The following is a 13,077-nucleotide window of genomic DNA, read 5'->3' as shown; positions in this document are numbered from 1 at the left end:
TTTTAAAACTTTTTCCTCCTTTGAGAATGCTAAAGCAGTAAGTATCCCCTTCCGATGCCACTAGCACAGATAGTCTATATTGCTGCTACTCTAGTTTAAAAAGCAGGTTCTTTCTAAAATCCTGTTTAAGTATGCATGCAGCACTGCTGATTTCAATGGAGTAGACCACATATAGGACAAGAATTTGGCCCACGGGGTTTAACATTTAAAAAAATGTATTACTAACAAACATGACTAAGTATATTTAAAGAGCAGCTTCATGATTCTGCACAAGTGTTTTCTGAAATGGTCTAAAAGAAGGTCTAAAACTTACCACACAAGTCAGGTCTCTTGATACATCCACTAGTTGCTGTGCTACTTGCAAGTCCATTAAAGGCTGCTAAGCCATCAGAGCTGTAAGCTCTTAGGACTGACAACATGTTCATCTGCTTCTCCAGGACCTGCGGACCCTGAACTTGTTCAGGTTTCATCACTTCTTGTGCAGTTTCGTGTGAGGAGAGAAGATTCTGACCGTGCCACTGCTTTTCTGAAGCTTGTGGCAGTGGTGATACGAGCCCTTGTGTGGGTTGTGAGGTGACTGCACTTTGTATATTGTCACCTCCTTCACTGCTTTCTTTATTTAGGGCAGACAACTGCTTATTCATAATATCTGGTTCTGTGTCAATGTCCTCATCTTCAATGTTTTCTTCCTTGGAAGATTCCATATCCTCAGATGAAGCTATGTCAGAAAGGTCATCAATAGCACTTTTATTTACAGAGTCAGAGAGCAGAATATTTGGGTCATCTTCGGATTGTGTTTTTATTTCAGATTCATTACTGGTGCAAGAATTTTGTGTTCCCGTGCCAATAACACCAGGATAAACACCAAACTGCTTATAGAAGTCTGTTGTAAAATTACAAAAAGTGGATTCCATGTGGCTGGGCCAGGCAGCGCTCTTTTGCTCTCCCAGGGTCTCTTTATTTTGTCCTTGGGTCATTTTCTCAGAAGCTGTGTCCAGCTGGCTCAGCATGTTTGAAACTCCTGCCTCCTTGCCGGACTGCACGGAGGAGGGGAGCAAGCTCACTTTGTTCACCGAGGCCGAAACCTCTCTAGACTGCTCTTTGCTGTTGCCTATGATGTTGTCTTTACGTTTGGCCTTGCCCAAATGATTGGCTTGGAGGTGCAGAGCCATCAGCTCCATGGATGAAGTTGTAAAGGAACAAAATAAGCAGCCATGCCAGGCAATGTTGTCCTGCACAGTGACAGAGGAGCCTGGCAGGGAGGCTGCATCGGGCCTTACCGACAAGTCCAGAGGTTCGTACTGCGACTTTTCTGATTTCCGCTGTGAGGACTTGCTATTTATCTTCTCCTCACCACCGTCTGAGCCCAGGGCTTTTGCTGAAAGTGGATCTGAGAGAGCTTTATCCTTCATTTCTTTTTCTTTCTTCAAAGAACTTATGACAAAGCTGTCCATGAAAGCTTGCAAAGACCCTTGGAAGTTCACACCATTCCCGACCATGTTCTGGTAAGCACGGCCAAGTTCAGAGAAGTGTGTTCCTTTGGAAGATATGTCTGAACCCTTCATATTTTCTGAAGACCCTTCAGATGACATGCCAACTGCTTGTCCTTGCTGATCTCCAGAAGACAGCATTCCTGACGTCCACTGCTGCGACACCATGCCACTTCGGAAGTCGATGCCAGGAAGTCCCTTGAAGGCTCCTCTCAGGATGTCTGGCCTGATGAACACAGAACTCTTACTGGGTGTCTCCTCCTTGTGCTCCTGGCTTGCACTCTGCCCAGAGAGGGGCCCTGCTCCGTTCTGCCGCTCCCGATGGTGCCGCTCCAGGTGGTATTTGAGGGATGCAGACTGAGTACCAGCATAGTCACAATGTGGACACTTGTAAGGCTTCTCACCTACAGGTGTGGACAAAGAGGAAAATGTAAAGAGAGTTAACTGTGCTTTGGGCTATGGATGAGTGGAGAAATTAAAAAATCAGCATTAGCTGCTTACAAACAAGATGATCTTGGTACTAATAATTCATTTCTTAAAAGGAAACACCTTTAATCGAAGACTAATTCTTAACTGAGTATTTCTAAAATGGGTTTCTAGAATGTGGGGCTATTCAGGAATGACATGGTATCTACACACAATTAGCCATCCTTTTCTTAATCTAACATGTAGAAAACTGTTGTAGAATTAAAAGCTATGATTATGAAAATGAAGCATAACAATTTCAACCACAGTAATCATTAAAAGTACAAGTTTAAAAAAAAGGGAGACAAAGAATGTAACAAATGGATGGTTGCAATATTTTGTGTATACAATTGCTCTAAAATTTGTTTAAATTATACACATGGAAACCATTTTTAAACCTAAAAATTTTATGGCACTGTTACGCAAGACTGAAATGAATGATTTAAGTCTTGCTCTGCAGTAAATCATGGATATAATTAGCAAATGGCATACTGCACAAGTAATTTATCATTATTTGGAGGGCACCATTCCAGAAGGATTCAAAGATCTGCAGACCTACTGCATTGTTTCTAAATAAAGAACTATAAATACAGATTCTATAAAATATTAATATCATTACACTACATAATGATTGCAGCATATAAGAACATATAGTTAAAATAAAAAGTAGTCTGTAAAAAGAAATTGAGTAATAAAAAGTACAAAATATATTTAGTTTCCGTATTTGAAATTAGTATTATCTACTGGTTTTTGCAGTCCTTTAATTTTGTACTAATGACATTTCTAAGGCTCAAGTAGTAAAATGCATAATTTACCTACCATAAGCACTTTTCTAGGTTTGGCTTGAATAGAGTTTTAAAACATATAAGATGATTTCCATGAATTAAGTAAATATTTGAAGCCCACACTAAACTTTTATTGTTCTTCCTATACTTTCAAAGAGGCAGAAGATTTTACACATATAATAAATATTCACATATAGTCATAAAGACATATCTGAAAAGAATGTACATTTAAGCAAAGGCATCTCTAAGTTTTTGCAGAGCATTGGTAGCAATGCAGAATTCTTTTAAAAGAAAAAGTATGGAAATCCTCTCTAAAAGTGACAGACATCTGAAACACCTGCAAGCTGTCAATACTGGCAATTCTTTCTATGAGGGAGCTCTGCAAGAAGAAAAACAGCTTTTTCTAGGTAGCTTTTTTTCCCTAAGTGATACAAAAGACAAAGGCAAGCCTCTCCAAATGGTATAATGGAAACATTTGTTTTGAAAACTTCCTCCACAGTAAAAATGCTGTATAATATTATGTAGTTCACCAAACCAGCTGGAAAGTTATCCGATTTCAAATAACCTCAAAATCTGCTAAAAACGAAATTGAAAAGCTTTCAAACTTCTGTTATTTAAGCTAGAGGCTCAATTGAAGGGCTGGTAAATACTTGGGAAGCTGCTTCTCTCAGTGATGGCAAGAATTTACTGATGAGAGGTGAGCCCAGAACACTGCCATGGCCACGGAGGGCTGCAGGAGAGCTCAGTGACAGGAGCAGGGGCTGGATCCCTGCTGCAGTCCATCAGGGCTGAAGCACCTTACCAGCAGTGGAAATTCTAAATCCATCATGTAATCCTAAAGCTAAAAGGTGAGACGTGAGAGCCTGATATCAAACCACATCAATCGACCTCTTTAGAGGAGAAAAGCACAGAACCTCAACCAAGAGGTGCTCAGCAGAGGGAGAGGTAGTAATTAGCATGGTTCATGCTTTAGGCCTCAGTCCACACAGCTTAACAGAAGAAATCAGATTTAAACATTTCAATGGAATTTCTGAGTCTTTCCCAATCTCCTAATTAAGCTCTGGTGCTTCACTGACGAGGAGCAGGGGCTGTGTTTAGTGGGAGTTGTGCAGAAACAAACAGCTCCTCCTGAGCCTCAAGCCTGAGGCAGAACACGTCTGACTGGGCCTCCCTGGTCCCAGGTGGGCACCTGAGCTTGCACACACCCATCACAGGCCTTTGAGAGGGGGACAGGAGGACACAGGACACTGGCTGTCTATTTGTTTGCATTTCTGAAGGGCTGTTTGAGAGTGTGCAAACTCTGGCACTGTGCTGCCAGTCAGAACAGGGCCAGACAGTGATGCTGGGTTCACACCATCACTGTAGTTTTTTTGGAGCTGCTTTCAGTTCTGATGTTTGTCCCACCAGTTTCTGTCAGCAGGCACTAGTGACTTCTGACACAACTCAAGTACTTCATGTGTTGCCTAAGACATAATGAGACTGGTGAAAAACAAGTGCCAGACTCTACAAGGTTAAATGTTCTCACTTTTGAATTTTCACTCCTCTTAATTGAAAAGCTCTTCCTCAGCATCCCCTATGCCTTTACGGAAATCTTTAACACAATTATATTGAGCACTTCCTTTTATTCTGATGCTAGTTCAGTGTGTTTGCATTGCACATCAAGTGGCACCATCAGAAAGTGTGTCCCAGCACTGCAGGCATGGCATGCTGGAGAACTATTGCAGGGAGAGGGAGAAATTTGTAATATAGCCTGTAGTGATGTTGCTTAAAAACATGCAGAAACTCCTTAAAGCAGTATGCATATGTAAGAATGATTACAAGTTAAAGAATGTTAACTGGAGAAAATGCTAGTTCTGTTTTGTACTTCTAAAAGTACCTTCAGTCTAAAGCCCTGGGCACAGCATACTCTTATTCTGAATTGCTAAGCCTTGAAGGCATTCCATTTTCTGCTCTAAGGCCTCTCCACAGAGCAAGCTTCCTTTCAGCAGAGGAGATCTGCACACAGCTCACCACCAGTGCCATGAGCACTGGACTGAAAGAGGACACTGACTGAGACAGTGTGATAAAAAGTTCAAATCTCCCCCAGCCTTGGTATGCTGCCTCTGTGGTGCTCCCACCCCTCACATGGCTAGAAATGAGATCTAAAGCTGAAGGTCTGAAATGGAACTCAACGTGAAGCAACACACTGTGCCACCTTTGCAATGCAGGACTGGCCAAACAGCATTGTTCAAAGGGAGCTGTTCAAAACCTCGCTGTTCTCTGCCAGATCCAAGCACTGGCACTGGTTAGTCTATTTCAAAGCAGTCTTAAATGCTGCTATTTCAAGGGCAGGCATTGGGAGAAGGGAGTAGGATGGAGTCAATCATCTTTGAATCTTTTTAATTTAGTCTGTCAGTATTTCCTAAATTCAGTAATTGTGCAGTTATTTAGATGCTACTTCATCCATTCAAATTAATAACCAGCTACACCCTGTGTAAGACCCTGTACAAATGACAAAACAGAGTTATAAGCTGCTGTGGGAAAAATCCCAGCCTAACCTCAAACCAAGCCAGTTCCAATGGAAAACCCAAAGGGCCACTAATTTTCAGGATTCTATCAGCAAATGCAGTAGTACATGTCCAAAGAACACTGCAGGGGACAAGGGAGGTATGCTATGATTCTTTTTAGAAGACAACCTGTTTGTGTCTCATACTTTGAGGAAAGGTTTCAGAGAATTCATCCTAGTGTAATGACTACCCTGCTATTATTGCCAAGAGCAGTGTCTGGATGAGTTATTTAACACTTAATATCAGTTCACATAAATTAATGTTGCCATGCAGGAGCGAGGGAACATGACTTTTTCAAAATAATCTTCTGCATTTCATATCCAAGAGTCGTTTTTCATTGTTCAAAAAGGCAATGGCCACCCTGAATTTTCTAACTCTCTCACCCTGTTTGCATGTCTGCAAACTTTTTCACAATGGAGGAGGGTGAGAGAATATTCCAGCATGTCCAACTAACAAAACCAAAAAAAATCTTATAGGGAGTACCTTATCTGGGCAGCATAATCACAGTTCTGATCTACCTACTGTTCTGGTTTACAAGACACAAGATATCTCAGAGGAACTCTTTTATATCAGGATAAAGTAAAACAATAAAAATTCAATGCTGCTTGTAAAATCTGCACCAAATCTTGGTAGATAAGTGGAAACAGACGTGTTGCCCAGTAGAAGCAGGTCTATTTGCATTGCAGGTTTATAAACCACCCAGCTGTATGACCCATGCAGGAGATCCCCAGCCCTGCTCAGAGCACAATCTGACCCTGCTGGTCAGGGGAACCATCTGCCATGGGCTGTGCAAGGAGACCACAGCCTGATTATAACTAGATTTACAGATTTTAAAGCCAGAAGGGACAATTATGATCATCTAGTCTTATCTGTTCTACAACACAAGCCAAAGATCCTCACACGACAATTCCAGCATAGAGTGTAAATACATTTTGAAACAAAACTAACTTGCTTTAGTTTAAACAAATTATGTTTCAACAATGGCAGTGAATAAGACTCCAACATGTCCCTAGGTAAACTGTTTGACTGATTAAGTATTTTTACTGCTCAAAATGTGTGCCTTATTTCTAGCTTGAATTTGTCCAGTGTTTGCTTCCTCCTATTGAACATTGCTACTTTTTCCCCTGTTAGATTGAACAGATTTTTTAAAATTAAAAAGTCTATTTCCAGGTATTTGCAGACAGCAAAACAATCACTTCTTCACCTTCTCTCATGCTTGAGTGGAACATCCTTCCCAATTTTTCAGTGTCCTTTTAAATTATGGGTACCCACTAAAGCTTTGATGAAATTTCAACTTGATAGCAATTTTATACAGTCCAAGACTGTGTTTACATCCATAGATTTAGCAATCAACTAACAGCTCATATTCTGATGCTTCTCTACCACAGTCCCAGGCCCAGTTCATCACCGCCTCTAGTATTTTTTCCTTTACATGTTGCTGATTTAAAATTCATATTGTTGAAAAGAGCCCACTTGACTAAGTGACTAATCAGTGCCTCCCCATGATTTTTAGCATCTTACCATTTTTGTGCCATTGGTAAATTTTATCAACAGTGATTTTTATATAGTCTTCCAAATAATGACGAAATACCAAATAGATGGAGCTGAAAGTGCTGCTGTGGAACTGAGAGTTTATGTGCCATTTCATCTCTGTATATTGATTTGGAGGGGTTTTATTTTTTTTGGTTGATTTTTTTTTTGTTGATATTGGGTTCTTGCTGGGGGGGGTTTCACATAGAACAGGCTACTTTTATGAGAAGGGACTTGATAAAACTTTCTTTCATGAAATAAAATTGAAATAAATATGCTACCAATTTTCAATTAGCTAACCACTTCATTCTGTAATTTTACCCCAAACTTTTGTCAGGGTGGTCCTAATTTCAAGGTCTTAATATTCTTTTTTTTTGGGAAATACAAGAATAGCCCAAGCTGTTTTACCACTACAAGTGCTATGGATCTTGCTCTGTGTTCCAAGGCAGGTTTTGGGCATTTTTTTCAATGAACTTAAATTATTTGGGGAGCTCTTCAGTCAGGGTTTTAAAGATTTTACCTAAAGTTATCCAGTCTAATTCATTCTAAAAAATATTAAAATGCAGTGGGATACAGCATAACAGCCTCATTACTTAATGGGAGCATAACTGTGTCGTTGGAAAATGCTCATGAAAGCCATCATGCTTCTTTCTGAAAACAGAGCAGAAGAGTACTTAGTCTTCCATACTATGGTGAATAATTTCTTGTCCATTCTTGTCCAGTATTAGCAAGATAGCAATTGTTTGGCGTGCCAGATCCACAGAATTTTACTTCATTTTCCATAACCCCCCATAGACACATACATGTTTTTATTATTGCTTTTAGTTTCCCTTATCAAATTTCTTTACTTCTATTTATTTAAGCTTAGTGCTGTGAGCTTTTTCATTCATTTGTCATCTTTAACATACAGCTTCTTAACAATCTGCCCTGCACCCCACACTCCCTTTCCCCACTGAATGCTGCCCTCTCCCTTTTAAATAAGAATTTATGATTTGTCTGTGGATTGTGCCCTTCTGCTCCTCGTGGTGCTGCTCCTCAGTACAGTGACAGCTCTGCACCAGGGCAAGTACCCCAAACACTTGGAGCCCCATCTGCAGTGGGGCTGTGACAATCACTTGGGGACAATGGGAGTTGCTATTCGACCCCACACATTTCTTGACAGGCTACAGTTTGCTTTCATGCAAAGCAAATGAAATCAAACATCTTCTAATTCCAGAGAATACCGCTTAATGAAAATATTGAAAACATTTTCCAGCATTTTTTATTTTACCATTGAAACAGTTATTGATAACCTATTTTATCCATTGTGCAGTAGATATTTTAGAAATGAATTGCTGTATGGTTTAATTAGTTCATTATTATGCCTATTCTTACACAGTAATTTCTTTTATCATTCTAATCATTCACTTCACACTTTTTAAACCAAATGGAATATCAAAGGTTCTGTAGGATTATTTTTGGATCCTGCACATGTTTCACCACACAATTAATCTGTTTGTCAGAAATACTAGTTAACTTCTTCACTTTACTACTTTCCTTTACTAGTCATTTTTCTCTATTTTATAAGATGAAGCTACCTGTAAAAGGACAGAATTTTGATGATTTTTCTCATTTATTAAATATTTTTCATTTGTCCACTCACCATCACTATAAAATATTTTAATTTTTATAAAGTTTTATAATTGAATATTTTCCTTTATTTATATCTCATCTGCAATATTTATTTAGTCTTTTTACATGTCTTTACTTAGTTAAAATGCAGAGAGATAAATATGGCTGTTACTTTGCAGGGAAGATTCAGTACATTAATATAAACTGTACACAATTCCCCCAAAGCATATATATACGTTGTAAACCTGAAGACTTTTTACACAGCTGCTTATTGCTAAACAGTGCCTTGTCCAGAAGGGGACAATCTGTGTCTCTAATTGCTGTCACTGAAGCTGAGATTCATTATGTGACTTTCCCATTAAAATGTGAGCATTAATTTGTATAATGAAATATCACCCACTGCAGTGTTCATTAGCCATGCCCTACTGTATACTGCACATTGTTAGCTACCTAGAAACTGTAGTTAATTTCACTAATGGATATTTCCCTACTTAGTGTTTGGTAGGAAATTTATACTGTAACATTACCTCTTAAACTTTTAAGGAAATTTAAATTCAATCAATTATTTTCAACAAAAGTTTGGGATGTCATTAAGACAGGAGAAAAGGCATGCTGTACAATGTTAAGGATGGGAAATCTGGAGGAATCTAGAGAAATGAAAAGTCCTTTTAGTTCATCTTAGAAATGTAAGAATAAAGGATGTTCAATACCAAAATTGTCTCCTCTTGGAGCACACATACCCATTTTCCTTAATTATTCATATTGCTCATCCCACTACAAGCGCCTTCAGAGAATGGCAACAGGCAGTCTTTTTTTAGGAAGGAAATGTGAATTGAATTCATTTAAAACAGCACCATTTTTACTGTATTTCATCAGTTCATCTAAGCATGGTTTAAAATTGGCTAGTCACATTTCCAAGGGAAAATGCAGTAACACTGTAAATGCATATAATACATCTAATATATGCTAGATGTGTGTCACACGTATCGTAACAGACTCTCAGTCAATGGATGCAGCCCTGCCAAGCTTTTTCTTCCTATTCATCTCTTTCTTAGGTTCCTTCTGTTTAGCACAATCCAAACCATCTTTCCTTTGCTCATGCACATTATCCTTATTTCTTTACTCAGGGATTTAATTTTGCCTGTCATACTGGGAATATACCTGAGCATCTAATGACAGCACAAACCCCAACTGGTCTATGTCTGCAGTGGCTTCTGAGGGCTAATGCAAGGAGCAAGGAGGTGCTAGAGCCAATCTGAAACCAGCTCCTACATAATGTGTCCCCTGTCAAAGGCAGCACATAAGGAATTTTAATGTCTCACACTTAACTGTTCCTGCACAGCCCAAAGGTCAAGGCAGGCAATGTAAACCCCACACCACTTACTGTGTTTCAGGGGGGTTGGAAGTGCTCAGGAACATAAAGGAGATGCTCAGCTCCTTGAATGAAGGGACCTTAAGTTGCTGCCTCCAGTGGGGCAAAATGACAGCTCTAGAAGCACCTGCATATGGCATAATTTAGGTCTGAGATACTCAGATGGTTTTCTTTTTCACAAAAACTGAGCATCTCTGAGATTTTTGTGTTGTAACCTTCTCAGCTGTATGAGAAGCTGTTATGTGTTTTATATCAAGGAGGCTGGCTCCCAAAGTGACCAGGCACTGCTGTGCACAGCCACACTGTGTCCCTGCCCCTGCCTCTCCTCCCAGAGGGTTTGTGTGAGCTGGGAGGGCAGCACAGCCCATCTCTGGCCACAGCTCAGCACCCAGAACTCATCTAAGAGGGCATGAAGAGCTCTGTCTGTCCTCTCTAAGACCCAAGGCTCGCAAGCATTTTGGCCTGAAAATCCTTCCTCTCCCCATTCAGGGCTCTCCCAGGGAATTGTCTCACCCGTTAACTGTTTTTAGAGCAAGAAGGAGGAGAAAATGTTTTCACATAATTATGTCCTTTTCCTCTTACCACATGGGAGCAATCAGAAATCATAACTTACTATCTTCCCCTTAAAGCTCTTCCTGCCTGAACATCACTGAGCTAGATAAGAAAAATCCTCTACATTTGTGTTGGGACAAAACTGAGTGTGCTAAATAAAACTTTGATTTGGTTTTTTTTCATCTTATTATGTGATAGCAAACTACACAGAAACCAGGGCTTAGTTTGGAGTAGGTTGCAACCATGAAATATCCAACAGAAAAAAAGAAGAAACCCAAGCCACTGGCTAATTCTTCAAAAACAGAGCACAGCTTCCTCCTCTTGTGCAAGTTTAAGCGGCTTCTGCAGCTTTTTTGGGCCAATTGCCACAGAAGCACCTCCTGGCTGGATCAGGCTTTGGGTCTGCTCTTGGCATGAGCACCAAACCAAGGCAGTCTTGTGCCTCCAAACACACAGATGTTCGAAGGAACCCGACTTGTGCCGAGCTGCTTGAGCTCATCTCTAACAAACAGGTGCTGTGAGAACAAGAACAGTAATTGAGTTAATGTAGTGGAGAAATACAGTAAAGTGTTTTTTATCAGTCAGTTATATGATCCAGGCATATAATAAAGACAGAGTGTGACATAAAAGGCAGGAAACTGTCCCTGAGAAGTATGAGCTAACCAATATTTGTTTAATAATGGTATCTACTGCATCATTTCCACTTACTGCAAAGCAACTTAATTTTTATTTAATAATTCTAGTAATTTGCCAATTTACATTTTTATATTATTTATTAGGATTATTTTTAATATGTAAAACATTGCTTCACTTAAACATACTCTTGTCATTATTTACAAATACTTTGTTCTCAACCTAATGGAAATTGATCTTTACCTATTTTAAAATTATAATGATTTTTAAATACATTGTAAATGTTGTTTCCATAGTTTCTTTAAAAAAATTTTTTTATATTATACAGTTTATTTTTTTCATGTTTTAATTTTCTTTAGTCAGTATTAATATGCAATTTTAATGGAATATTTCCATTGTAATTAATTTACTTTCCATTAGTTCTAAGGCACAAATACCAAGTGTATAATCACTGCCATGTTTAACATAAGAACAAAGTGCTTACTATATAATAAAACAAAATGAAGAGATGGGTAACCTCATATCACTTTGAAGAATTTATTTTTTTTTGCCTCTTAAATACTAAAATTGTTAAACTCTTTAAACTTCAGAGTTATGGTATTATTTTCCGATAAAATAAATACAATTTCTTTATTTTTACTACATTGGAGACAACACAAATAGGGTTTTCACTGGGTTTCTTCTCTCCCTCCAGCCCCCAAAAAGCTCAACACAACAGAGAAAAGTATTCCTGCCCTAAATTGTTTGCAATCCAATCAGACAAAACTACATTAGAGTGACAAATTTTGAATTTCAAAGTTTAAATTTTAAAAGTGTGTTACACTTCTTCTTCTGCAAAAAAAGAAAGAACAGAAATACAGTGAACAAATTTTCCCATTTAAAAAATGACATTTTTTCCTTTAAATAATTTTAAATTTCTGTTTTTCAAAGTCAGGCCTCACATTCACAAACCCAGCATTAATTATTATGCACGCACATAGGAGAAACATCACTGCTGATTTTGGGAAGGGAGAGAAACATTGTTTATCTGGTACTTCAGTGAAATAAAAATTGAAAGTGAAGATTTTCAAGTAGGAGGTATAACTGGAATTTATTTCTTCATGCAATTATTTTACCTTCCTATTCCGAAAATAGCAGTAAAATTCTGAAATTCAATTAAAATAGTTTAAAAAGAAAATTAAAATTATGGGGCCTATTATGTCTGTTTCCAAAAAGAAGTATCCCAAATCTCAAGTTTTAAATACTCTCCCAAAGCCTACCATGACAATTAACACTGGGAAGAAAACAGGATCCTATTGACCATATACAGCATTTCAAATGATGTCAACAGGATCTGAGGATTACAACATTTTATGTCAGAATTTAATTATGGATAAAGTCATACTGTGTCTCCACATGGACCTTGCCATGCATGTAGGTACTTTCAAGCAAATTAAATATTAAAATTTGAATGGAGTGGCTCAAAATAACTAGTATTGAGAGCAGTCCTCTCAGTGAGAGAAATACCAAAACAAAGTGAGTATCCAGCCCAGTAGCAAATCTCTGTAGGGTAAAATGCTGTCATTGTTACTGAAATAAAATATGGGAAATTTTACCACAGTGCAAAGTATGATAAGTTTTATCACTTACAAGTACTAATTCATGTGAGTTCTAGTGGGGAGAAAAAAAAGCAGATCTGCGAAGCTGATGCATTCATATGAACAGTGAGAGGTTAAAAATGAGCATGCTAAATGGAACAAAAATAGTAACTGAGGAAAACATACAGAATCCCTAAGCAGATGCTAAGGAAGGCCTTTGAAGCAGTTAGTATAACTAAGTCTGAAACCAATAGGCTTATGCCTATTGAAGGACAAGGGTAATTGAAGGAAACAGTGATGAAGCAGGGAAGGAGACAGAAATAACCTCAACTGGGAAAAGATGATTCTATTAAAGTGGTCTTTATCCAACAACACATTCCTTGTGCTTTTATTTAAGACTGTCATACATCTTTCTCAAAAGACTTTCTCCAACTAATAAGTCCCAATCTGCAGTGGGAATTGAGGCTCCCAGGCACAATCTGTGTTAACCCCAGGCACACGAGGCTCGTGCCGACA

At 38.6% G+C, this 13,077-nt stretch overlaps 1 protein-coding gene across 8 annotated transcripts in view; it reads right to left on the bottom strand.

The window, feature by feature from the left end:
* ZNF536 (zinc finger protein 536) overlaps positions 1–13,077 on the bottom strand; it is a 343,245-nt gene that overhangs the window by 116,748 nt on the left and 213,420 nt on the right. For all 8 annotated transcript variants that reach the window (XM_064722742.1, XM_064722741.1, XM_064722747.1 and 5 more), the window contains one exon: positions 314–1,894. In XM_064722742.1, coding sequence (XP_064578812.1) covers positions 314–1,894 — 1,581 coding nt within the window. The remainder of the gene's footprint in view (positions 1–313; positions 1,895–13,077) is intronic.

The sequence above is a fragment of the Zonotrichia leucophrys genome, chromosome 11 (genome assembly GCF_028769735.1).
Source record: "Zonotrichia leucophrys gambelii isolate GWCS_2022_RI chromosome 11, RI_Zleu_2.0, whole genome shotgun sequence".
Lineage (NCBI taxonomy): Eukaryota > Metazoa > Chordata > Aves > Passeriformes > Passerellidae > Zonotrichia > Zonotrichia leucophrys.
The sequence above is the reverse complement of the archived record's forward strand: the minus strand, read 5'-3'. Positions and strand labels throughout refer to the sequence as shown.